Source organism: Cadophora gregata, assembly GCF_030347475.1.
Source record: "Cadophora gregata isolate MNR1 chromosome Unknown scaffold_17, whole genome shotgun sequence".
Lineage (NCBI taxonomy): Eukaryota > Fungi > Ascomycota > Leotiomycetes > Helotiales > Ploettnerulaceae > Cadophora > Cadophora gregata.
The window spans coordinates 701,203-724,830 of NW_026695940.1; the positions used below are offsets into that span (position 1 = coordinate 701,203).

Consider the following 23,628-nt stretch of genomic DNA (forward strand, 5'->3'; position numbering starts at 1 on the left):
TAAATCCCTCAGCTCGCCCGACTCGTTACAATGCACAATAAACCAAAACAAGGAAACAATGGACGCTGTCAAAGAATCTCCCCGCTCTTGTCTCTCGGCCGATCCATCCCAAAGTACAATCCAAGTCCTATGTCGCGATACATGGCGGCCTCCCGCCATACCCATGTTCTACGCCCGAGACCCCCACGAATATCGTAGGTAGCTGGGCTTTCGCAGACATCGATAGTTGAATATCCAGCACTGAAATGGACCGTGGGTCGACTGGGGCCAGCAACTGCCTTTCCTTTCCCTTTGACATCGATGCTCACCGTCCTATCGGCTTCATACACGTCAACATAGGTACCCTCCTGCTGTCCCTCCAACCCCTCTATCCAATGTACAGAGTCAGAAGGAGCGTGGTGACCAGTTGCGCGACCATCAATATGCGGCCCTTCACCCACACCCTTTTGCTTCTTCGTAGATGATTCTGACAGTCCGCCCCACTGCTTAACTCCTGCCAGCTTGATGGAAGGATCAAAGCCCACGAAGATAAGAGCTTGCGGCTGGTCACAACCTCCTGTGACGTAAACGAGACTTCTCTCATCAGCCGTGCCTTCGACATTACCCAAATGGGATGGAGGGTTCATGAGCCTGTAGATAGCATCGATGTGTTCGTCTGGCTCATGTAGTTTTTGAGCTTTGGGCCAGTATGTAATTGGCGGGACTCGGTACATCTCTCCAAGTGCGATATTGAGATCAGGATGGGGTCTGCGGATAAGGTTCGTCACAGGATCGCGAAGGACCGGGCCGATTCGTCGGGTTCCTGCTCTCAGCCGGAGGCGTTGTTTGCCCTGCCAATCGTCTGGATGGGGGTCGTCCACAAGGTCGAGGTGCGTACTGCAAGGCGTAAAATAAGCTCGAATTCGAGACTTTGCCAGCGTATGGGTCGGATATGTAGATCCGTCATTGCCTGGGTGTGTTCGTTCTGGGCGTCTATTGGGGGCGTTCATATGATGTGGATGATCGTCCTTCTGTAGCAAGCGAAGTAAAGGAATATTGGGGAGGTCTGAGACGTCCTGCTCGTCAGACTCAGTGGCTGTTGGTTCCACACCTGTAGGAGCAGCTGTTGAAGAGCTCGAAGATATCATTGCATCTACTTCGGTCGACGATGACGCTTGCGCCTGATCTGATGAAGCCGCCGGTGCCCAAGAGGAGATCGTCGGGAGAACAAAGTTTTGAGCTTGCGGCGAATCCGGTACGATAGACGAATCCTCACCATGGTCTTTCACTGGAAACACGATGTCTGTCGTGTAATAAGTCCGCTGGCTCGTGCTGCATCCCAAGTACCATTCCTTTCGAGCCTCCACGATCTTGAGCTCCCCAGTGCTCTCATCTTCGTCTAAACTTAAGCTGGTCCATCGGTCGTCGATGGGTCCTTCTTGATGTTGCCTCCGCCACATGCTTTTGTTCTCCGTCTTTTCCAATAACATAGGAGAATCCAAAAGAAACCGAACACAATGATAGAAAGAGGTCCAATCAATCTCCTCCACTTCAAAGGAAGTCTGGTTAGAAAGTGCATAAAATGAATTTCTGTACAGTTCGAAGCAAATTGTGGAGCCAATCTCCGAGCCTACCATGTCTGGCAAATGTACCTTGTGATCGAACCACTTCCTCGTCTTGTATTCGTAGCCGCAGATGACCCATTTCTTGTACCCATCGGTTCCAAGTTCTGAATGCGTGCCGTAGTAGAGGTACTGTGAATTGTGCCGGACAAAAATCTTGTCCGTTGACTCTAATTCATGCGTCACCAATATCCTCATGGTTTCGACATGGAACGCTATCAGCCATACTGGCGAGTCTTCGTCAGAAGCATCATAGATACAGGATAAGATACCGTCCGAATAATACAGACATTTAAAAGTGCCTGTATTGTTGTCACCGATATCCGAAAGTGCTTCTGTGAGTAAGCTCGGAATGCTGACTACGAATTCTTCTTGGGCTGAACGGTGCAAGTCCAAAATTCGTATTCGGTCATCCAGCGTGTAACACAAGATACCTCTGCGATAAATATACGCGTCACAGAAGCCGATGGTGGCAACAGTGAAAGGATAGGCAGACGTAATGGCTTCTCTCCTCTTTGCTGCAATTCGGAGAGCTCGGGCATTACCGCCACCATTCTTCACCGCTTCTTGGGCTTCTTTAGAATACTTGATCTTCGTCTAATGTCTGTCAGCAGCTGAATCCACTACATCTGACCGATTAGGCATCACAGGTGCATAACATCGGAATACACACTTGAACGAATGATTTACAGATCCGCTCCTCTTTGAGAAGGAATAGAAAATGTCTGCTGGCCCGTCCGAGGTTGAAGACATCATCGAAGCTGAGACTATCTGCAACGTTTGCGAGTACTTCGTAGGGTAAACTCGTCAAGCGGCACATGAGACCCCGAAACAACAGGATCTGATTCTCCTGAATATCGTAGAATATGTCAGTTATGCAAGCAATGCGATGGTTCCAATTCTTGTCAAGAACAGTATCATTGTGAAGGCGTGAGGATATATGGCGCACCTTTTCTGAAGCTGTGCTCGTATGAAACGTTCATTGGTGGAGAGATATTGGAGAGAGCAAGGCGCAGAGATGCAGAGCAACATTCTGAGGACGGACTTGCATGTTGAGCTGTGGGACTTATAACAACAATGATGAAAACGAGAAGCCTTGCGTTCACTTGAGCCGCAGCTCCACAATTTTATTATACACTTGTGGGCGAATCCGGCATCCATGGATGTTTTCGCGACGGAAGGGGTTTAGAGTAGCGTTCTGGATAAAATTGACATGGAGTCATGGAGTTGTTCTTCGGCATTTTGCATTTTCGAGCTATGCCTAGTAGGGGCCGATGTCTGAAATGCTAATTCAATTGCCCGCGAATTTGCAAGATCATTTCCTATTCGCGGGCTGCATGTCGCAGAGCTGCGCGGAGCCTCATCAATTGCAGGGCTTGCTGCTAGAGGCAGCCTCGGCTCGCCAGAGCCTGATACAGTAATCTGGCCTCCCGACAAAACGATAAGTCATTTGGGAGATCTCCTATTATGTAGAAAAACGTGTCTGTACTGCGAAAACGCTCCCTTATGATGCTATCGGGTGATGAATGCACAACGTGGACAGTTTTCTGCCATTGTGCATTGTGTACTTTGGGTGCTCTTGTGCTCTCAGACGACGAGATATTAGGTGTGTGCACTGTGCGCGACCACTAGGGGGCGCAGCACAGCCCCCCTGGTTGCAGTCCACTCAGCAGCAAACTCAAAGGAGGGCATCAGCAGAGCCGCATTTTTCAAGTATGAAGCGAGGCCCCTCTTTCGAAAATTCGGTCACTATCAGTTTGAAGCGCGCCATGAAATTATAAATTGGCTGCCCAACAAAATATTAAACAGGCACCTATTAAAACGAGACCCCTTCAAACTCCATTCCAGCACTCGTGGACGACAGATCCGCTGGAATGCTCTGCACCCGAAAAAGCCGCCAGAACACCACAGCTTCTAAGAAGCAGGGCGTACGGCAAGAGGTGCAGCTGTTTGACATGCGTGTCTTCGTGTCTCTGAGGTATTTTGCCCCGCTCATACAGCATCGGCACTTCTCACCAATTGAACCTGGCAGCCATCTGATGCTCGATCGAGAGACTGCTAAACTTCTTCGCGAGTCAGCCTTCGTCGCTGTTCAAGCCTGCCTAGGTAACGGGGTTGACTTCCCCGGTAGACTTGAGAACATGTGCTAAGGTCTTCACCAAACGATGCGGGGTAAAGAAGGACTACAGCAAACTCAGGAAACCCTCCCGCGAGCCACCTGTGAAGTAAAGGACATCTAGACCGACGAAACACAAAATGAAACATGGGTGGAATGCAACCATAAAGTAAGAACAGCATGCAATGACCAACATTTGAATACAACCAACGCCCGGCTTAGCAGCAACGAGTTAAGCCCTCATCACACAACACGACACAACTACCCACTCGTAAGGCAGAAAATTGAGGGGCATGATAGTGGAAATTGAAATCAAAAGCCCACGCTGCTGAACGGCTCAATAGATCCTCTGCAAGCCATGATAACCGATTTGGAGCGAGCCTCACAGATTGGGATCCGTATAAGCCGAAGGTTTGTTGCTCTCTTCATCTATCAATTGTAGGCGACAGCCGTATGATAATTACATACCTTTTTCGTCTTCTTGCTCTTTTGTTCGAAGCTTGCGTCCTGCGTGTGCTTTCAACGACGGCGCAAGCACTTGAGCTGAATCAAAAGCGATTGAAGGAGGGAAGGAAGCATATGTTATACGAATGATGGATTGTCATACAGATCCAAGGGGGTTTGGAACAGATGCCGACCTGACTCATCCGAATTCTGGACGAGGGAAGGCAACAGTAGTAATGGTTGGTCCACTCCTTCACGGCGTCACCGAAACCTTACCCCTTTCGGTGGCGCGCATCAAGTCACCAAGATGCGCCTCACCATTAGCAAAGTATCTGCAATAGCAGTATCATGTTTCGTATCGAGTTGTCAACACCACCAGAGGGTTTTCAGGGAGAGTAAACATAAGAGAGACGCTAGTCTCTCAAGACTAACCTATCTCGCATATTCTCCGGCAAATCATCGGGATCCGTGGGGACCGACCTCGATGTTCTCCCCGGCGCTATCAAAGAGTTCTACTTTCAAGAACTACAATGAGGGACTGCGTATTTGTACTCTTCATGTAAACGAGCTCAAGTCTTGTTAATCTAGAATCTATCTCTCGCTCTCTTAACTGCTCGAGTGTGCGTCAATGGATTGGCGGGAAAGGCGACTAAACCACCGACCACACATTTCCCCTACGTGGAGCTTCAGGTATAGACAAGCCATCCTGTAACTTGTAATCTAGCTGAAGGATGAGCATGGAGAAATTCAAGCACTTCCTCTCAGGAAGAAAGCAAGATGTCACGTCCTCGCCGCCATATCTCCTATCAATCAGGTCCTCCAAAAGCTTCATATTAATAACCATCTGCATTGCGGTCTTCACCGATGTATTTCTATATGGAATCATAGTGCCCGTCATTCCATTCGCCTTGGCATCACGAGCTTCAGTTCCGCAGTCTTCAGTTCAATCATACGTATCGATTCTACTCGCCGTATATGGAGCGGCACTGTTGGTGGCATCTCCTTTAGCAGGGTGGTATGCAGACAGGTCATCGTCTAGGCGACTGCCTTTGCTAATAGGGTTGCTTGCGTTAGCTGGTGCAACATTGATTCTGTGTAAGTACCGAGACAGTCTGAAAATTTCCATCCCGTATGTCCTAGGACTCTACGGAAGAGTCTTATCCACATCGCAATGAACTGCCGACCTGGCACTTACTAAATGTTTTGTGATTTAGGCTTGGCTCGAACAATTGCTTTGCTTATTCTCGGCCGTATCCTTCAGGGCATCAGTGCAGCTATTGTGTGGACTGTTGGTCAAGCCCTACTTGTAGATACTGTAGGCCAGAAAGACATAGGCCAAATCTTGGGCTATGTCAGTATCAGTATGAGCGTTGGTATTTTGCTTGCTCCATTGCTAGGCGGCATAGTATATGAGCGAGCAGGATACTATCCGGTCTTCTACATGGCATTTGGGCTCATTGCCCTAGATGTTCTGCTCCGAATGGTGTTGATCGAGAAGAAAATTGCGCGGCAATGGTTAAAGGACGAGGTTTCTAATTGTGAAACTGCAACGAGCCCAGTTGACCTCTGCCAAGACGGGGAGAAGCTTGTGACTGCCTTTACAAACCAACACCAAAGTTCTCAACACACCGAGAAGATAGGAGAGGGTAAGCTGGATCTCTCCAATAATGCCATTATTGGAGGGGAATTGACGTCAAAGGACATCGGTCCCGATGTTGTCGAGCAGGCGGCTGCCTTAGGGTGGACAAATCCCGACGATCGCAAGATCCCTGAGACTCAAATAACTCCCACAACAACAAGGAAATCAACAAAATGGCCACCAGTGTTTACTCTCTTGAAGTCCCGGCGTCTACTGACGCCACTCTGGTGAGTGCTTTCCGGCGTTATTGTCGTACTCAAAATATGACACTTCCACAATCCTTTGGGGAAACGAGTGATGCTGACTACGGTATATATCTGTAGGGGTTGGATTGTTCAAGGGTCGCAAATGACGGCTTTCGATTCCGTCATACCGCTTTACGTTCAGCACACATTCGGGTGGAACTCAACAGGCGCAGGTCTGGTCTTCCTGGCCATCATGATACCAGGCTTTGCGGCTCCGCTCGTTGGTTGGGCGTCTGACAAGTAGTGAGTATTTACGAAGAATAATTTTACCCTTTTCAGGTTGTTTGAGGCTGTATGGCATATGTCCTACATCGAGACAACATCGCGGTTTCCAGGCTCTTGAACCACTGCGGTAGAAAGAAGATGCTAACTTTGAGCTCCTCCACAGCGGACCACGATGGCTGACAGTCAGCGGATTCATGCTTGCAGTTCCGTTCTGGGTGCTGTTACGTCTCGTCACACATGACAGCCTCGGACAGAAAGTGCTGTTGTGCGCACTCCTCTTTCTAATCGGTATCACGCTGACGTTGGTGAACGCCCCTCTCATGGCGGAAATCACTTATGTCATAGAGGCCAAGGAGAGGGAGAGACCAGGGAGGTTTGGTCCGAGTGGCGCTTATGCTCAAGCTTACGGTCTATTCGTCACAGCATTTGCGGCGGGTTCGTTGATAGGACCGCTGTGGTCTGGCTATGTGGTTGAGTCTGCGGGCTGGGGGACGATGGCTTGGTCACTTGGGCTCTTTGGTGTGTCTGGGGCGATCCCGTGCCTTATATGGACTGGAGGCTTGATTACAGAGGTCAATGCCAAGAGTGGTGAAGAGCGAGCGATAGGGAAAGGAGCCTTGGGAAATTTGAATGCGGCTCTGCGAGCTGAAAATGATGTCGTGTGATATATCGAGAGGCTTGGACAGGAGAGACCCCACCAACAGGCATACGACGCAATTTATTGGTGAAAGAGGAGCCTGAATAGGTAAGTACATACTCACAGATTATCGGTTTGAATATAGTCACATTTTGATGCCGCTCAATCAGAAAATTCTTGTTACATTGCTTTCATATGGCTATGTCAAGAATGGTATCAATGCATTTAGCATGTCTTTCGTCCATGTCTCTTCTTCTGTATCGCCGACTATGGTATCAAGTTGTTCTGTGAAAGTGTCAGCTTCATTCTTACTAGCAGTTCAAGAGAGACATACGTTGTATCGTGGCTTTTACCACCGCCAAAGACTCATCTCGGTCAGCAAGAAGGCTCTGAATCTTCTTCTTGGCACCATCATCTTCGGCAACCAGCCAAGCTAAAACAACGTCAATAGTCTGCAGGCAAAACAAGCCCGCATCCAGGCGCCGTCCCAACCACTCATCCGCCATTTCTTCCCTCTCCTCTGCATCCATCTTGACCTGCTCAGCTCTGATGTCCTTGTCGACAGCATCCAGCCTCGTCGCATAATCCCTCCTCAGCTTGACAAGCTTTCCCAGTTTCTCGTACTCCTTTTCCACAAATTTCGCTAGTGTTCGTATTCTTCCTGCAGAATTCGCAGGCAGTAGCCTCAACAGCGAAGAGAAGATTCCCAGCAAGTGCTCCGTCGTCTGACCATCTTGCTTTTTCATGAACATGCCAAAGACAACCTTTAATCCTGCTGCCTCGACCAGCTTTTCGCATACTTCCGCGCCACTCTGGCCACCCAAAGCGTGGTCAATCAATCGCAGTGCCCTGGATTTGCTCATCTTGCCTTCCTTGATCATGATAAGACACAACTCGACACCTTCAGCCTCAACGAATTTTTGCTTTCCTTCGGGTTCGTCCACAACACAGGTGAGCGCATCGAAAATATTCTCCACGAACTCTTCCTCCTCGGTTCCTTTCAGGGGGTCTCGCTTGCGGTAAGCAGCCAAGATTTGTAGTAGCAGATCAACACCATCCAGCTCGGAGAGTTTCCGCCGATTGATTGGTGAGGACTGTAACATAATGGCGAGAACTTCCGCAGCATATTGTTTGTTTTGCGACACGGGTGATTCCTTTTTTGGTATCCGACCCAACAACCATTTCAGCACCGTTGTATCTTGTCCAATCTTCTCTGCCAGTGATGTCCTTGATGCCATATTCTCCAGAACACTCAGTGCATGGTAAATTCCACTGCGATCGGACTCATTTGACTCGTTGAACCTTGCGAAGTTCGAAACCAGTAGGTCCATTAAATCGGCTTCGACCATAGCATCCACGATTTCATTCCACTGCTCCTGCTCAGCCTCAACATCTTCGTCCGTCAACTCGCTGATGATTTCCACTGCATCAATCGCAATGTCTGTATTCTCGTGTGCCAGTAGTCCCACCAAGCTGGCCACGCAACCAAGCTTCGCAAATTCTCCGTACAGCTCTGGGTGTTCAGTCAAGATACTCAACGCCTTAATATCCGCATCTAAGTCTGCCTCACTACCCATAAACTTCTGGGGGTCGCCTTCAAACTTCGCTCGTAGCTCCGCATTCTTTGAGATCTTCTTCTCGAAATTGAGCGCCAGTTTCCGCAGCCAAGCTGAATCAATCTTTTCTGGAGCGATCTCCGCGGGTTCTTGTCCATCCATGTAATCTAATATCTCGTTCTCTTCTTGTGTAACTCCGCCGCCAAAGAACCGTCCCTCCTCATCGTCTGGTATATCTGGACCGTAGTCTTCTTGGTCGTCGGGTGGTGCAGCGGGGCCAGCTTCCATATCGTCGTCCTCATCTACGACGGCTGCTTGCTTGCCATTGCTCTTCGCATGGCCATTCGAGGCAAGTTTCGCGGATTTGTATATCTCATCTGGGACCGTTAGGAGGGTGTGGCTTGGAAGAGGGTTTATGGAGCTAACTTGGGTCTCGAGATGCTTCTAGTTTTCTTTTGTTGCTGGGAAGGGCTGGCTTCTGGGTAATTGTCAGTCCTGGGTCCCATATTCGCGCCGGTCTGCTTCCATACCTTGAATAAATCATCAAGGCTCGACATTGTTTACTCTGGATGGCTGAAGACCAGATTGCTTTTCGCGTTGTCCAATGTTTCTGATTATGGAAATGTCGAAGTTTATTGTAGGTCACAAATTGATACACGCAGATTTCTGCCAGAACCGCGTCCAAGAATAATCTATCGGAGTTGCGTTATTACTTCATTTCAAGTTCCAAAAGCCTCTTGTTCGGTTTGGGGGTCCTGAAGCTCTAAGATTTCGGCCTAAGGCAACGAAATACGTTGATCACGTGCATTTCTTTCCTCTTGACATCTTTTAGGCACAAAGTAGTAACCAGTATAAGCCAAGATATTCGGGAGAGAATACATTAAAACTCTATATATTTCGTTCAACGTTGGTTAATCAGTCAAACTTGAACTGCTTCACGTCTGTTCCTCGACACGCTCCGACTTAGACCTTGCTCAGCATCTTGGAACACGACAATTCTCAATATCAATTGACCAACACATCCCAGAATAGAGAGAAAGCATGAATACATCCACTTTCACGAAACAGATCAAATACAACCCATATCTTCAATTTCTAACTCCGTAAAAGCCACGGTCCAGACAGCTAGACTCGCAATATCCGCCCTCTGTGTTTTCTTTACTGATCTCTAAGCGAGCCTCTCTAAACTCCACGGATCTATAATAAGAAAAGTCCGCTTGAATGGAATCATAGCTAGAACGCCATGAAAGTAGGTTTCACGTTGAAATGCGTGGAGGAGGTCATATGGGCCGTGGATTTTGTGGAATTTGGGGAGTTTGGCGCTGCAGATTGCGAATTGATGAATCAAACACAATGCAAGTGGTTGTACAGACTGCATCGTCAACATCGGATTTACGGGTGTTGAGAGTCCGTTGATCGGGAATTCTGTCCATGACATTGGGTTACTATCGTACGCTCCATGGTATTGATATTATTACGGAGTTTAGGATATTGAAGATATCGCAAGATCAAGATGAAAGGCATGAGAGAGAGATATAAGAGGCAACGAAAAGCAAACCTTTTCATCACCATCACTCAACTCATTATCACAATCTCAGTATCTTCGCATCATATCGATATCCAAGCTACTCTTCGGCATAAAATAAAGCATCAACAACTCCAACGCAATCACTCTCAAGATGACAGCCAATATGAACACCATTCTCATCCTAGGTGCCACATCCGGCCTAGGCGAAGCCTTCGCCCGTTACTTCCACTCCAAGGGCAAAAAGGTCATCGCCTCTGGTCGTCGCCTCAACCGTCTCGAAGCCCTCAAATCCGAACTCGCCGGTCTAGAAACTGTGCAATTCGACATCTCGGACATCCCATCCATCGAAGGGAACCTTACGAACATCTTTACCGCCTACCCAGACATTGACAGCATCTTCGTCATTGCTGGGAAGCAAGAGATTGGACAGTTCACCGATCCATAGACTACAAGTGCGGAGGGTATTGTATCGGAGATCGCGACGAACCTGACGGCACCATTGTGTATTGCCAGGGTTGCAGTGCCGTATTTGTTGGGGTTGGGGAGACCGGCAACTTTTCTGACCGTTACTGTAAGTGTATCTTGCCAACTCGTGAATTCGAAAAGAGAACCAGTCCTGATATCACACAGTCCGGGCTAGCATTCATCCCACTCCCAGCCTAGCCAGTCTACAACGCCACCAAAGCCGGTCTCCACCTCTTCAACGTGACGTTACGGACTCAACTCACTGGTACCAACGTCGAAATGATCGAGCTTGCTCCACCATACGTGGACACTGAACTCGATGCAAAGAATCGGGACACGCTTGTCGGGATGCAGGGTGGTGAGGGTAAAGCCGTGAAGCCTATGCCATTGAAGGAGTATATGGAGGCCACGACAGCTGCGCTTGAAAAGGGTGGAGACAAGGAGATCGCGACTGGGTTCTCAGCTATGGGTGTCAATGCTTGGAGAGGTGCATTCCAGCCCATTCTTGACCAGTTTGGATTTTTGGGATAAGAGGTGGAGAGATTCTGGAAGTGGAGAAATGTGTATCAAGCACTAATCGTGCTAAATTTCATTGCTTCGTATTTTAGCTTTCAAGCAGATCTAGATTTGGTATATGTCTAAACATTATTGTTCCTTGCACCAATATAGGAAGCAAAATTCCATTTGACGTCCACAGGAGGTATAAATCCTTGATTATATTGAGCGTCAAGTTGCCCAGCAACATCCTCGTGCTGCAACTGGCCTGCGAGGAATTGATCCCAGCCATTCTGTTATGGTTATTAGCTTCGCTTCAACAATCACATAGCTGCGACTAACCCAGTCAAAATCAGTTGGTGCGGTCAAATCGCTGCTGAATACGTCTAGGAAGTTGTCTTGCATCAGGGTATTGCTGTTCGAGGCCGGCTCCTCGGCAGGCACGCCCAGACCAACACAGTTAGTGAAGTACGTATTATTCCGCAAAGAGTCAACGTTTTGATTGTTCTGGCTGGTTCGTGTGAAGGCTGGCGGGACAGGCGCAAAAGCTTGAGGAGCAGGTGGGCCAGCCGTTGTACTACCATTGGACATGAACTTCTTAGACAGCTTCTCGAGCACTGCGGTGAGTACTTTTACGGCGCGCTTGGCGTCCCTGCAGTCATTCACAATTTCCATCCAGATGGCTCGAGATCGCTTGATAGCGTCGAGCTTCTGTTCTGGTGTCATGACGCATTCTGGTACTTCTTCACTCATCAGATCCAGGCAGATTATCATAGCTGCGAGGAGGAAGTCGTGATTTGTGATCGAGAAGTGGTACCTGGATTCGAAGAGCGAGGCATCAGTGGACGATTCTGCAACTTCAGTTGCAGAGGAAGGTCAAATGTTGGGGTCGGAGGGGGACAGTATCCATAAATCTGTGCTCACCACTTCATCTTGCTCATACAGCCACCTGGTACAGTAGCTTGATACATTGTGGCCTGAAGCTCAAGCATAGCAATGGCAGAGCCTAGCGAGCTCTTCCGCGAATAGAACCATTGACCGTTCTGTGGTGTGTCGGAGGGTGACGAGTCCCAGTATTTCCGATGTAGTATGCAAACTGATTTATGCCAGAAACACTCCAAGATGAACTTTTCCATGATGCGTGAGCGAAGGTCATTCTTCATTTCGTCCAATGTTCCAAACTGCAAATGCGGTGGGATCATCTGGTGTATTTCCAAGAGCTTCAAATCCAGTTTCAGAACTTTCTCATATGGTTGAGGCTCAATAATATGAACGAACTCAATGACTTCGCCATAACATCTCATGAGCCGATACTTGATGACTTGGTAACACACTTCGGTATCTATTGTCAGGGGGCGGGGTGGAGGCAGTTCTGTCATGTCCTCGTACAGTTCCTCTTCATACAAGTTCAGCGGTGCCCGCGTATCACTTTCTGCATACCTCATAGCTTTTGGAAGTCCAAGCTGTACTGACCAAAGGAGTCTGAGAACATTTCAGCATTGTGGTTTAGTTCTTGAGACTTCAGATATCTCGATTGTAGGTCGGTAACGCAGCTGACTTACTCATGTTGGTTGACGGCACTCCATATACGGCGTCGCATCTCAGCTTGGAAGACAGAGATACCCGGCATCTGGGAGGGATCTCGATGGTAGCCTTGCTGAAGGGCTATCCGCATCATCATTCCAGAAATGATTGAGGTGCCCAAATCACCATCCGAGTCGCTGTTGTACTCTGCAAAAGAGTGCAGATCTAAGGTCTCGATCATGAAATCAGTCTGTAGAGGTCAGCAGGATGCAAATAACTTAATGAGAAAAATAGCTGTGTCGGTTTTAGTCGAATACGTACTGGCCTTGTAAGATCTGCCATGACTAAACACTGAACAGTGAGAATTCTGTATAGCTCCGCTAATTCGGGAGCGGTTTCTTCGTACTCGTGGGGTATTTCGTTGGCCCTTGTGTAAGATTGCATTGCGAGGCAGAATATTGAATACAGCAGTCCTATCCTAAACAACGACTTAGTTTCAGTATTTCACATACAAACGAAGGTTGACGCATTCGGACGATTTTTCGGATCATTGTCAGCGTTTGAATTCCTACCAAATAATACTGGTCTTATCTGGGTTGGCCCAATGTTGGCTATACTGCATCGACATTAGGGTTTGAAAGAATCCAGCTGATAACAAAACATGCCTGTCTCAAAAATGTGCTTTTGTGAAGAACATCTGTCCAAACTCAGCCTTGCTCGAACAAGAGCCGCGACCAACTCACATCTAGCAGGGATGCAAGGATTGTACGAATCAAAGAATTGCAGTAGGAGCTTATCTGCAGCCTCTCTAGGAGGAAGAGACTGCATTATAGTAGATCGGTCAGGAGGTGGGGTCAATCCAGCCAGAAGACCAGGTCGATGCGCTTTCGTTGGTCGGTCACTTCCCAGCCGGCAGGCAAATAGTTCGATCTTATCATTGTCCTCGCTCCAGGCTTCTTTCATCCCTCCAATCTCGTTTAGTATCGCATCCCAAGCTGTGCTCCTCGTATCATTTGAAATTCGTTGAGGCCCAGCCACAGTGGTCACTTTTACTGCATCGGGTTCGGGTCCTCCCTCTCCTTTGGTGTCACTAGATATCATGGATAATATGGAACTCTCGAGACGATTCAAACGTTTCCGCATCTCTTCTGCATCAGATCGAGGATTCGGGTGTCCAGAGTTCTTCTTGTCGGATTTCTCTGCATAGGTACATGAAACCGCATTGGACTCTCCTCTCACAACGCAGTTCTGACATGGTCGCTCTCGATTGCACTTCAACCTAGATACAGGTAAATACACAGTCCACAAAGAGTACAGATGAATACAAGTGGAATCAATGGCGAGACTCCGACATACTTCCTAACTCGGCAAGCCACTGTAAACAAATGCCGAAATTAGCATGTATGGCTCTAGAGAAAGGCTAGGTCAAAACTTGCCGCAAGACAACGGCACCCTTCTTCGAGTGAGTCGGCCTGGTCGCTGGTTAACTCGTTTAGGAGCCTCCATTGTGTGGTACGTTCAGAGGGTCACGATCTGGACAAAATATGATGTTCTCCACGGAGATAGCAAGAAGTCCATGGGAAGTGGATTCAAGGACATAAGCTGTCAGCGCGAATAGACGCGGCCGCGCCAAGATGTGACAAATGCGCCTGAGCCCTTAGGTAGGTAGGTATACGTATACCTAGGTATTTCAGGAACGCGGGCTGATGCACGTGTGGGTAGCAAGGGGGAGACGCTTAATCTCATTCCTGCTCCTATGAAAGCAGCCCAATCTCATCTTTTTGAAAAGCTCCAAGCTTCAAGCACGCGAAAGGGAAAGAGAACAGCCTCAGAAGACCAACGAAGAAAATCCCCGTACTTTGACCAGGCGAGGTCAAAACATCGGCATCTCGGAGTCTTGCCCAGGATCCTCGCCTCCCTGTACTAGCCTAGCCTAGCCCGGCCTAGTCAAAGGGCGAAGCCCTATAAGAGGTCGACCACTTCGACCGCCGTTCCGGCGGAACCAGGTCTCGCATCAAGACGAGAGTGAGGATGAAGACGAGGCTGCGAATCGCATTCCATTGCTTACGAATTCAAAGAGTGGACTGCAAAAGTCCCTTGTTCGCACTCTGCCTTCATGTGCAATTTTCCTCTGCTTGAAACACCCGCTGTTATCGAAGCCAAGCTACACTGGAATATCAATTTTAGATTGAAGCCTCGATATAACTGAATCCTTTGTTGGTAGAGACATCATTGACAGTTTCGTTCGCGTGCACTCGTTTGGGAATTATTTACTCTGCAATCACGATACGCACAAGGCTGCACGCACTGCACATCTCCCCAGACTTGCAGATGGTTGAACACGACATGATGTCTGGCCCGCCGAGCGCCGAGGGCGAGAACCTCAACCGGCGGAAAAGGGTTCGCAAAGGTACTCGTAGTTGCTGGGAATGTAAGCACTCTTCATCCCATTTCTCTCATACTTCCTTTATCATCGTCGTATCCTGGTGGAATCTATGCACCGCGTGCAACGAGCCACAAGATTTGAAGCATGGTCATCTAACTCGAAGTAAAGGCAAGAGAAGAAAGGTCCGCTGTCAGTTGAGCTCTGAAGATGTCCCTGTATGCTCGGGATGCTTGTCGCGGGGAACGACTTGTCTCAGTCAGGAATATCCGGAGGAGCGCGAACCTTCCAACCATGGAAATCAAGTTGGAGAGAGACTTGGACGCATGGAAGCTCTTCTAGAGACTCTGCTGGCAAAAGTGTCCGCCTATGAAGAGGAGGAAGAGGCTCAGAAGATGATGACCCCAGAGTCTATTGGCAACGATGTCCTCAGTCCCTTTGCAACCTCTGGATCCGATGCCACGAGTAGTACACCTCTCATTACCATATTCGACAGCCCAATACTAGGTCGACGGGACAACTCAGTATCCCATACTCCGGCGTCCCAATCGACGAAGTCCTCATCGTGCAGGCCCCCTAAGGACGAGAGAATTCGCCAAATTCTTCTTGATCTACTACCGCCGCAGCATGAGACAAATTCAATTGTACGCTCGAGTTCTTCTTGGTTTCTAGTCCATGCCCTTGAGAATCGAGCAACTTCCAAATGCGACTCTGTCAGCTCGGCGACGTCGAAACTATCCGAGCTGTCTAGGGCACATCCAACAAAGATTGCCCGTACTTTAATGTTCATTGCTGTCTGTCTCCAGCAGCTTGATCCCGAGTTTGACAAGTCAAAGTTGCATCTCTTTCCAACTGTTGAGGCGAGGATGGAGAAAATGATCATCACTGTTCAAGGACTTATAACATCCGATGATGAGCTTGTTAGTACTGTCAACGGCTTGGAAACTTTGGTGCTTTTGGGCGCTTTTCATATCAATGCAGGTAGGTTCCCCAATCATTCCTCGGTGTTTCAGCGGCAACGGCGAAGGTCGTGGGTAACCAAAGGGTAACTTATGATACTGACTTTCACAACTAGGTAATCCACGACGGGCTTGGATGACTTTCCGAAGAGCAATGAACATCGGCCAGCTAATGGGAATACATAAACCAGAGACAAGTATCGAAGGAGGGTGGGATATGTGGCTACAGATGACACAAGGTGATCGTTACCTGGTAAGTTGCCGTGGCTGTCCCGTCTTACTCCTCTTATGATACCTATGTTGTTCTAAAACACCAAATAGTCACTCCTCCTTGGTCTTCCTGCAGGCGCCAACGATCCAATCTACAAGCCTGATGAGACATTTGATAACCCTGCTACCGACAAAGATTGCCTCTTCACCAGAAAGATGTGCGATCTGTCGTCGCGCATTATTGAGAGAAACGAAGCATCCGGTACCCACGCATATGCAACTACGCAAGAAATCGATGAGGGTCTTGATCGTCTAGCCAAAGAGATGCCCGCAAGCTGGTGGGCGATTCCAGATATTGTTGAAAATGACAGGAGTCATGGAGCCGCCCTCACTTTCGACAGACTTATGGCCCAAGTCTGGTTCTTCCAACGTACGTCCCATCTCCGATATTTCAGATCTCGCAAATTCAGAACGAGTCATCAGAGCTGGCAAAGAACTTTGCAATGTCGCATACTAATTCGTTTTTGTAGTTGAGGCACTCTTACATTTGCCATTCATGCTGAAGTCAGAGCGCCGCTTTGAATACAGTAAATTCAGCTGTTTGAAGGCTTCGAGAGAGGTGCTGTGGAGGTATCTGGCGCTCCGGAGTGCCGAAAATAAGTCGTTCTGCTGCAAGATCATCGATTTCGGTGCACTTACTGCTTCGGTAACACTTTTCCTTGGCCTTTTGGAACCAGTGACCGGGATCGAATCACCAGAACGGAAAAGCGACAGGAATCTGATCCAAACGGTTCTCGAATCCATGGAGGAGCTCTCTCAGGGCGGCAAAGACGTTGTTGCAACGCAGAGCGTGAATGTGATCAAGTCTCTCTTGGCAATCGACGACGCTTCAGGTCGTAACACTGGAAATCTCAAGCTCACAATCCCATACTTTGGTACGATAAGCATCATCCGCCCCCACAAAATATCACAAGGCAGTCTCTCCGCTCCGCAATATATTCCGCAGCAACAGCCTCCAAATGAAGAAGGTCAAATCAACCCACAACATCAATTACAAACGCTTACAATAAACCAAAATTCGGCTCAACAGAACTGGGCCACTCAAAATTTCGTCCCTATGACTTCCAGTCAGCAAAATCCTATGAACCTGCCGCACGTTTCTTTCACCAGCAGTCAATTCCCTGAAGTTGGCCCCGAGCAGCAGATTGAGGATTGGGGATTACCTGTGGAGATGGACACGCTTTTCTTTGACAGCCTACTGAATACTGATATCGAAGGAAATTGGATCTTTTGATTTGGCGAAAGGCGTTGCACTCATGTGGGGATCCCGAAGGTCGGCTGGTGTTTTGCTTACGCCTGTATGATAGTCTAGATTCGGCTCGGCCATTATCAAAGGGGCGTTCTCGGAAATAAAAGAATTGATGGCGGCTGGAACCATGATAATGATATCCGGAATTTCAAGTGCACGGCTATGAGGTGTTTCGATTACTGACAGCATCTGATGCAAACAAGTAAGTCGCTTCCTCGGAGATTCGCCGGGAGAGAATGCCTGCACCTAAGGACAAATAGACAGTACTGTTGAGAGTGACAAGGCTGATCTTGGGAATGCTTCAAAGTCAGAATGCACAGTCAAATCATCTAACATCAGCTTTCTAATCATAAATACACATTATCTAGACCCGGTGGCTATAAGTCTACTCATCCCAACTTCAACAACTTCTTACAAGTTCCGAAGTTCCATGTACACCTCTCGAACACACCTACGCAGGACCCATTACTTCAAACCCTTCCATCCCCGGCAGACTCGAATTCCTCCACCTTCCCCAAATTCTCCAACCTCCCACCCTGAATCCGCACTCAGATCTGGCTCCATACCCCCATATCTGGTATCATGCACCCAAAATCCCCCTCTTCAATATCAAGATCAGACAACACACGCTTAATACCGTTCCACCGACTCTACGCACTTGTCGCGAAGTCCGGTTCTCGCTCCTGCACCATCCATCACTAGCTGCTTCGAAGCAGCCAACGTACAAACTCTGTACAATGGGTGTCAAGAGCCTAAAATTCTGTATATCAATCTTGAGAGGGATCGTTGATGCTGAGCTTGGATAATATGGCGATCTGTTCTGTTCTTGTTACGAGTCGTGATCCAGCAGCTCAGTATTATGGAAGAGAAAGAGACTGGAAGATTTTACTCCAAATCTCAGTAATACTTACCGATTATTCAATCCTGGAGATCCGACATTTGCAATTTTGCAGAGATGGGACTTGATGGCGTGGGAGGAGTTGCTGTTGCGAACGCCGCCATATTATGCGGGGTGGAGAAATCGGTTGGTGTAAGAGAGGGGACTGGGTCGAGGTTTGAATGGAAACCGGTAAGAATAAGGAGAGAAGACTAGAATAGTAGTAGGAGGAGGCTCGCTGAAGAGGCAAAGAAACCTGGGGGGGGACAGTCTGGATCTTCAGGGTTGCTGAGATGGAGTCTGTTGGATGAGTGATACAGATGGAGAGTCTTGACTACATGCCTATGCTGCGCCATGAGCCACGAATCCCGTAGTCGAAACATGCTCACAGAGCTTTCGATACAAAGCTGGGACTCGGTGATTGTAAAATGGGCTTGATAGCTGATGTTTGATGCCTCGGCGCTTATTTCCTGCTCTAAACTTTGGAAGCTAACATCCGTTATGTGTTTTGAAAGATGGGAAGTCAGTCATCTCGCACCCGCTTCTCGTCTGGAAGTTGTACTCTTTGATATCTGCCGTGAATTTGAGAGGTTGAAGGTTGGCTGTTCAGCGCTCGATTATTACTTGGCTTCACGGCAGTTTTATTCTGGAGCTTGGCTCAGGACTCGCTTCTTGTTTATATTCTTGGCGCGCCCCCTTTTCTATGTCCCGTCTGAATAAGCGAGGTCTTATTTCGTTGTGAATTCGGACTTGAGCACACGATCTGCCAGGATGTTACTGCCGAATTTATCTGCCATCTAAATGCATTATCATTGAGCATGGGGAGCATGGACTTTGTGGTTTTTATCCGCCAGTGACCCAGAAGTCTGGTCCTGCATCTGATCCTTGACCCACTTGGCTCCGCAAATATGCCATACAAGCTAAGACGAAGCCACCAAGTAGTGACTTTGTAACGACATACCTCAGCTGACTTAGATGTACTCTCCAGCCCAAAGGTAATCGGCAGATATTTCGGCAATTTTATCTTCTCCTTGATTGAGAGAGTAGAAGGCCTGAAAAGCACAAGCGAGCCTGGGTCGATTGCAAGAAGGCCTGCACAAAACAATCAGGACAACCATATCAATTGTATCTCAATTATATCTCAATACTGTCGTTCCAAACTTAAAGAGCCAAGACATCAGATTAAATAATGTTACATGCCGTTGAGCTCTGCAGTGTGTTCGTTTCCGTTCTATTGGTATATCTAAAACACCAGCAGCTATTACCCCGCGCGGAATCGGAAAACCCCCAGAAACACACCAACGGCAGCCACATCATCCCCATGAACTCCAGACCCCCTGTTTCCCATGCCTCCAAGCAAATGACAGAGACAGCCCCTGACAGCGCAGCTCGCTACCATCCTAGGCCAAGCTTTTATCTAGCACCCAGGAAAACCCACTTCTCCACGTTTCTCCAGGCTCTCAAATCAAGTAGATCCGCAATCTCGTGGCAGGCCTTTCCTTTGTGAGAAAACGCCCCGGATTATCTACAGGGGAGCAAAGAATGGTCTCGGAGGAAAGAGGCTACTTCAGTAGATAGACACACTGCTGAACTGCCGTGTTGTGATTCCGCGTTGAAACCTTAGGGTGATGCGATGGTTGTGGAGAGTCCCCGGAATGAGGTCGGAACAAGGTTTACTGCTGGGATGCTTGTTCGTGTGGAGCTAGACGTCAACAGCATCTAGGCCACACGTAAGTCTTCTTAAGCTTGTGTTTTCCCTCGTGGCGAGTTGAAGGGATCGACTCCTCTACTGAGAACATCTTACCAACTCTCGAGACAAACTTGGTGGCGCGGGTAACAACGAAATTTCATCATGGATCAGAACCTCGACCCCAATGTAAGAAGATGCGTGTAGATGGCCAGATACAAAGAATACTGACGTAATTGCCTGCAGACCTTGAGGGAGTTGGAGAGAGAGTTGGGGACAGAGATATATCCTGGAACGGAGATTATGACTGATGTGGGGTCCCACCACTTCGTCAGAGCTGGCACTGGAGGGAATTCAGTCCTCGTTCCTCAACCCTCGGATGACAAGCATGACCCTTTGAATTGGAGCCCTATGTGGAAGGGCTTCACGATCTTCTGTGCGACTCTGGTCTCGTTCGCACAAGGGTTCGGTCCATTGGCGCTGGTAAGTTTCCTAGAGCAATGGAGCGAGCAAAACATACTGATGGTCTTGAAGGCGCCTATGTTTGGTGACTACATCCAAGCTTTTGATTCGAATCTCGCAGATGTTGTCCAGTTCACTGGGATTGCGATTCTAGTGCTTGGGTTTAGCAACTTCATTTGGTGGGTGAAGCAGTGAAGCGAAGCGCAAAGTCTTACTAACAGCCCCAGGGTGCCAATCCAGACCTGTTTTGGCAGACGTCCAGTCATGATCATATCCACTTTGATTTGCTTCGGGAGTAGCATCTGGAGAGCAAAGGCCAATTCGTACAGCAGCTTCATGGGTGCTTGCGTGTAAGTACATCTCACATCTTCATCCGAGTTGTTTCGTGAAACTGACTTAGCCATTCAGCTTGAACGGAATTGGAGCCGGACCTGCAGAAACGATTCAACCTACCATCATCGCAGATGTGATTTTCCTGCACGATCGTGGGAAGCACAATACATTGTACTTCGCAGTATACTTTGGATCCCTCATGGTCAGGTCCTTCGGTCAAGGTCGATGTCCATCTGCTAATATAATGCTCAGGTCGGTCCCATTATCTCTGGTCCCATGGCTGAGAACCTCGGGTGGAGGAGCTTTTGGTGGCTGAATGCTGGACTCCTGGGATTTGCTGCTGTCTGCTGCATCTTCCTCTTCCCTGAAACAAAGTACCACCGCCCATTCGTTCCAGTACAAAGCATGGTGTCGACATCTCCTGGTCTCAAGTCTGGATCGATGGAGGAAGTCGAGACTACTTTGCCTCAGCACCACCTGGGTACCTCGGCCACAGATCACGCCGACCCAGAGAAAGCGGCGCCCGTTCAATCCAACTCCCAAGTTGCAGGCTCTAATCTCGGCCATGCACTCACTCACGAAGACCCGTGGCTTGGCCGAGGCTCGCCTTCCAAACAGCAATGGAAACTCATGCAACCATACGAAGGAAACTTCTTATTGGAATTGTGGATGCCATGGAAGCTTTTCGCGTTCCCGATCGTCCAATTCTCATCCTTCGTCGTCTCGTGGACAGCATCCTCTTTCCTTACGTTGAACTTAACGCAGTCTCAGGCTTTTGCTGCTCCGCCTTATAATTTCAGCAGTGCAAAGATTGGGTTCTTCAACTTTGCGATCTTGATCGGTGCATTCATTGGCCTCTTCACAGCTGGTCCCCTGAGCGATTTCATTGCTGCCAGGTTGACGAAAAGGAACAACGGTATCAGAGAGCCGGAAATGAGATTGTTGACTATGGTCCCGTATGTCATCATAATGATCATCGGCAATGTCGTTACTGCTATTGGATACGAGAAGGGTTGGAATTGGAAGGTAGGCTGAAGCCCCAAGTTCCCATAACTGAAGACTAACATAGATTAGGTAATCGTTGTCATTGGATACTCCTGTGCCGGTATTCAAGTTGCAGCACTTCCCGCAATATCTTCAACATATTCCGTCGATTCGTATAAACCAGTCGCCGGTTCCATCTTTGTTGCCATCACGGTGAACAAGAACGTTTGGGGATACGGCTTCTCGAAGTTCATCACGCCATGGATCATCAAGTCGGGATATATCCCACCCATTATGACCAATATGGCCTTGATAACCTTCTTCTGTTGCACCGGAATCATTTTCTGGTTCTATGGAAAGACATTCAGGAAGTGGACCAGAAATTCCAAGGTACACAGCATGTAAAGGATGAATATTGAGAGGAGAGCAAAGATCAGTGGACATTGAATCTAATGAAGGATGAGGGCGATGACAAAGAAATGAATGTACCAGAGGAATTCTTGTAAAGTAGAGCAGGTTTCTGAACCTAAATAAATGAGCCAAGATCAAGCGCAAAATATTCCAGAGACACGCCACATCCCTTGTCATGTACTCGACAGACGCATTTGCAAGCAATGATGTGACAGGAGAGGCTCAGGAGGTTGATCATTCTATGCAATAACTTTGACAAAAAATAAAGATACACCTTCCCTTCGTTTCTCCTGAACAACGTCAAAAAGAAAATCGATCAAGCCAGCCTAGCCTTGAAGCTACCCGCTCGTTCAATGTCATTGTCTCCATCAAGGAACATATCCACGTGCGCCGCGAAGAGTTCCGCATATTGGTACAGAAAGCCATGACCCGCATTTGGGTAGATGTGCAAATGGGCATGCGGGAGTAGCTGGGCTAGCTCGAAGCTGTTTGGCGTCGGAATCAGAAGATCATTGTCGCCATTGGCAACAAAGATCGGCATCTTGAGCTCCTGAATACGCTCGTACGGATTGTCCGGACTGGACACACTGAACTTTGAAAAGGCTTCGGTCTGGCGCTTTGCAAGTACTGGGCTGAGATGCGGTGCACGATCGTCTGTTCGAGTGAAGATGCGATTCCATGATGCTTCGGCGGCGTCCCTTCCATGTTGAGTGGGATTGAAGAAGGACCGTTCGAATGCTGCTTTAAATTCTTCTTCCGTAGTAGAGTGGGCGAGCTCGTAGAAGAGTTTACGAGGTCCAAGAATTGTGTTGGGAGTTCGGCTAGTTCGTGTACCAGCGAGGATGAGTCTACGGATTTTCTCTGGCGCTGCAAGTGCAACATGCTGGGCCGCACCACCTCCCATGGAGAATCCTAGGAGGTCGATTTGCTGTATGTCCAGTGCGTTCAATAGAGCAATGACGTGGGTAGCCCAGCCATGTAGAGTGGTTGGGATCTCTCCCTCGCTTTTTCCAATGCCCGCATTGTCAAGCAAGATGATAGGCCTTGATTTTGCCAGAGCGTTTATGAGAGCAGGATCCCAGAAGTCCATATTTCCTCTGCCCGGTTTGTTCTTCATCAGTTTCTTCAATTTGAAAAAGGTATATGGTTCAGGTTGTATGTGTTGTCAGGAACAATCTTCCCTCCTTGGCATATTTGGACGTGAAGTCACGTACCGGAAGTGCATCAGCATCACCAGCGGGGTGCCATACATCAGTCCAAGCTGCCGGTATGCAAGCTTTGTGCCGTTTGCAAGTATAAACTTCGTCACAGTGGTCTGTTGAGTACTCATTGTGGCGTAACTAGAAGCTGGATTCCTCCAAATGTTCTTGTGATTAAGTAACAATCAGTCGCCAGACAGTCCATGTGCGAGGCGGCCCTTCTTATGTACAAAATCACAATTGGGCATTCCCGCGCTTGGACGCTAGCAGTTGATCTTTCGAACATCCCATATGCAAACCAAGAACATAGGTGGGATTGACTTGTGTCAGCCCAAGTCT

General features: G+C 48.3%; 9 protein-coding genes across 9 annotated transcripts; 5 read left to right on the forward strand and 4 right to left on the reverse strand.

Annotated features, from left to right (window-relative positions):
* Positions 1 to 68: 68 nt before the first annotated feature.
* ONS95_006055 (uncharacterized protein) lies at positions 69 to 2,421 on the reverse strand (the record flags this gene model as incomplete). The annotated part of the gene is made up of 2 exons (XM_058499493.1): positions 69 to 2,198; positions 2,275 to 2,421. 2 exons carry the CDS (start codon positions 2,419 to 2,421, stop codon positions 69 to 71), a joined length of 2,277 nt encoding a protein of 758 aa, XP_058350537.1.
* A 2,471-nt stretch (positions 2,422 to 4,892) lies between these two features.
* ONS95_006056 (uncharacterized protein) lies at positions 4,893 to 6,935 on the forward strand (the record flags this gene model as incomplete). Its single annotated transcript, XM_058499494.1, has 4 exons — positions 4,893 to 5,256; positions 5,376 to 6,027; positions 6,124 to 6,288; positions 6,434 to 6,935. 4 exons carry the CDS (start codon positions 4,893 to 4,895, stop codon positions 6,933 to 6,935), a joined length of 1,683 nt encoding a protein of 560 aa, XP_058350538.1.
* Positions 6,936 to 7,106: 171 nt separating this feature from the next.
* On the reverse strand, positions 7,107 to 9,020 carry ONS95_006057 (uncharacterized protein; the record flags this gene model as incomplete). Its single annotated transcript, XM_058499495.1, has 4 exons — positions 7,107 to 7,192; positions 7,242 to 8,840; positions 8,890 to 8,941; positions 8,994 to 9,020. 4 exons carry the CDS (start codon positions 9,018 to 9,020, stop codon positions 7,107 to 7,109), a joined length of 1,764 nt encoding a protein of 587 aa, XP_058350539.1.
* A 1,122-nt stretch (positions 9,021 to 10,142) lies between these two features.
* Positions 10,143 to 10,436, forward strand: ONS95_006058 (uncharacterized protein; the record flags this gene model as incomplete). The annotated part of the gene is made up of 1 exon (XM_058499496.1): positions 10,143 to 10,436. One exon carries the CDS (start codon positions 10,143 to 10,145, stop codon positions 10,434 to 10,436), a length of 294 nt encoding a protein of 97 aa, XP_058350540.1.
* A 299-nt stretch (positions 10,437 to 10,735) lies between these two features.
* On the forward strand, positions 10,736 to 10,987 carry ONS95_006059 (uncharacterized protein; the record flags this gene model as incomplete). Its single annotated transcript, XM_058499497.1, has 1 exon — positions 10,736 to 10,987. One exon carries the CDS (start codon positions 10,736 to 10,738, stop codon positions 10,985 to 10,987), a length of 252 nt encoding a protein of 83 aa, XP_058350541.1.
* Positions 10,988 to 11,094: 107 nt separating this feature from the next.
* Positions 11,095 to 11,725, reverse strand: ONS95_006060 (uncharacterized protein; the record flags this gene model as incomplete). Its single annotated transcript, XM_058499498.1, has 2 exons — positions 11,095 to 11,244; positions 11,294 to 11,725. The coding sequence occupies 2 exons, from the start codon at positions 11,723 to 11,725 to the stop codon at positions 11,095 to 11,097; spliced, it is 582 nt and encodes a 193-aa protein (XP_058350542.1).
* A 3,081-nt stretch (positions 11,726 to 14,806) lies between these two features.
* On the forward strand, positions 14,807 to 17,321 carry ONS95_006061 (uncharacterized protein; the record flags this gene model as incomplete). The annotated part of the gene is made up of 5 exons (XM_058499499.1): positions 14,807 to 14,906; positions 15,030 to 15,839; positions 15,934 to 16,070; positions 16,139 to 16,457; positions 16,558 to 17,321. 5 exons carry the CDS (start codon positions 14,807 to 14,809, stop codon positions 17,319 to 17,321), a joined length of 2,130 nt encoding a protein of 709 aa, XP_058350543.1.
* A 2,744-nt stretch (positions 17,322 to 20,065) lies between these two features.
* On the forward strand, positions 20,066 to 22,084 carry ONS95_006062 (uncharacterized protein; the record flags this gene model as incomplete). Its single annotated transcript, XM_058499500.1, has 7 exons — positions 20,066 to 20,089; positions 20,147 to 20,383; positions 20,435 to 20,541; positions 20,590 to 20,712; positions 20,771 to 20,897; positions 20,948 to 21,721; positions 21,770 to 22,084. The coding sequence occupies 7 exons, from the start codon at positions 20,066 to 20,068 to the stop codon at positions 22,082 to 22,084; spliced, it is 1,707 nt and encodes a 568-aa protein (XP_058350544.1).
* A 322-nt stretch (positions 22,085 to 22,406) lies between these two features.
* ONS95_006063 (uncharacterized protein) lies at positions 22,407 to 23,420 on the reverse strand (the record flags this gene model as incomplete). The annotated part of the gene is made up of 2 exons (XM_058499501.1): positions 22,407 to 23,187; positions 23,305 to 23,420. 2 exons carry the CDS (start codon positions 23,418 to 23,420, stop codon positions 22,407 to 22,409), a joined length of 897 nt encoding a protein of 298 aa, XP_058350545.1.
* Between the last annotated feature and the right edge of the window lie 208 nt (positions 23,421 to 23,628).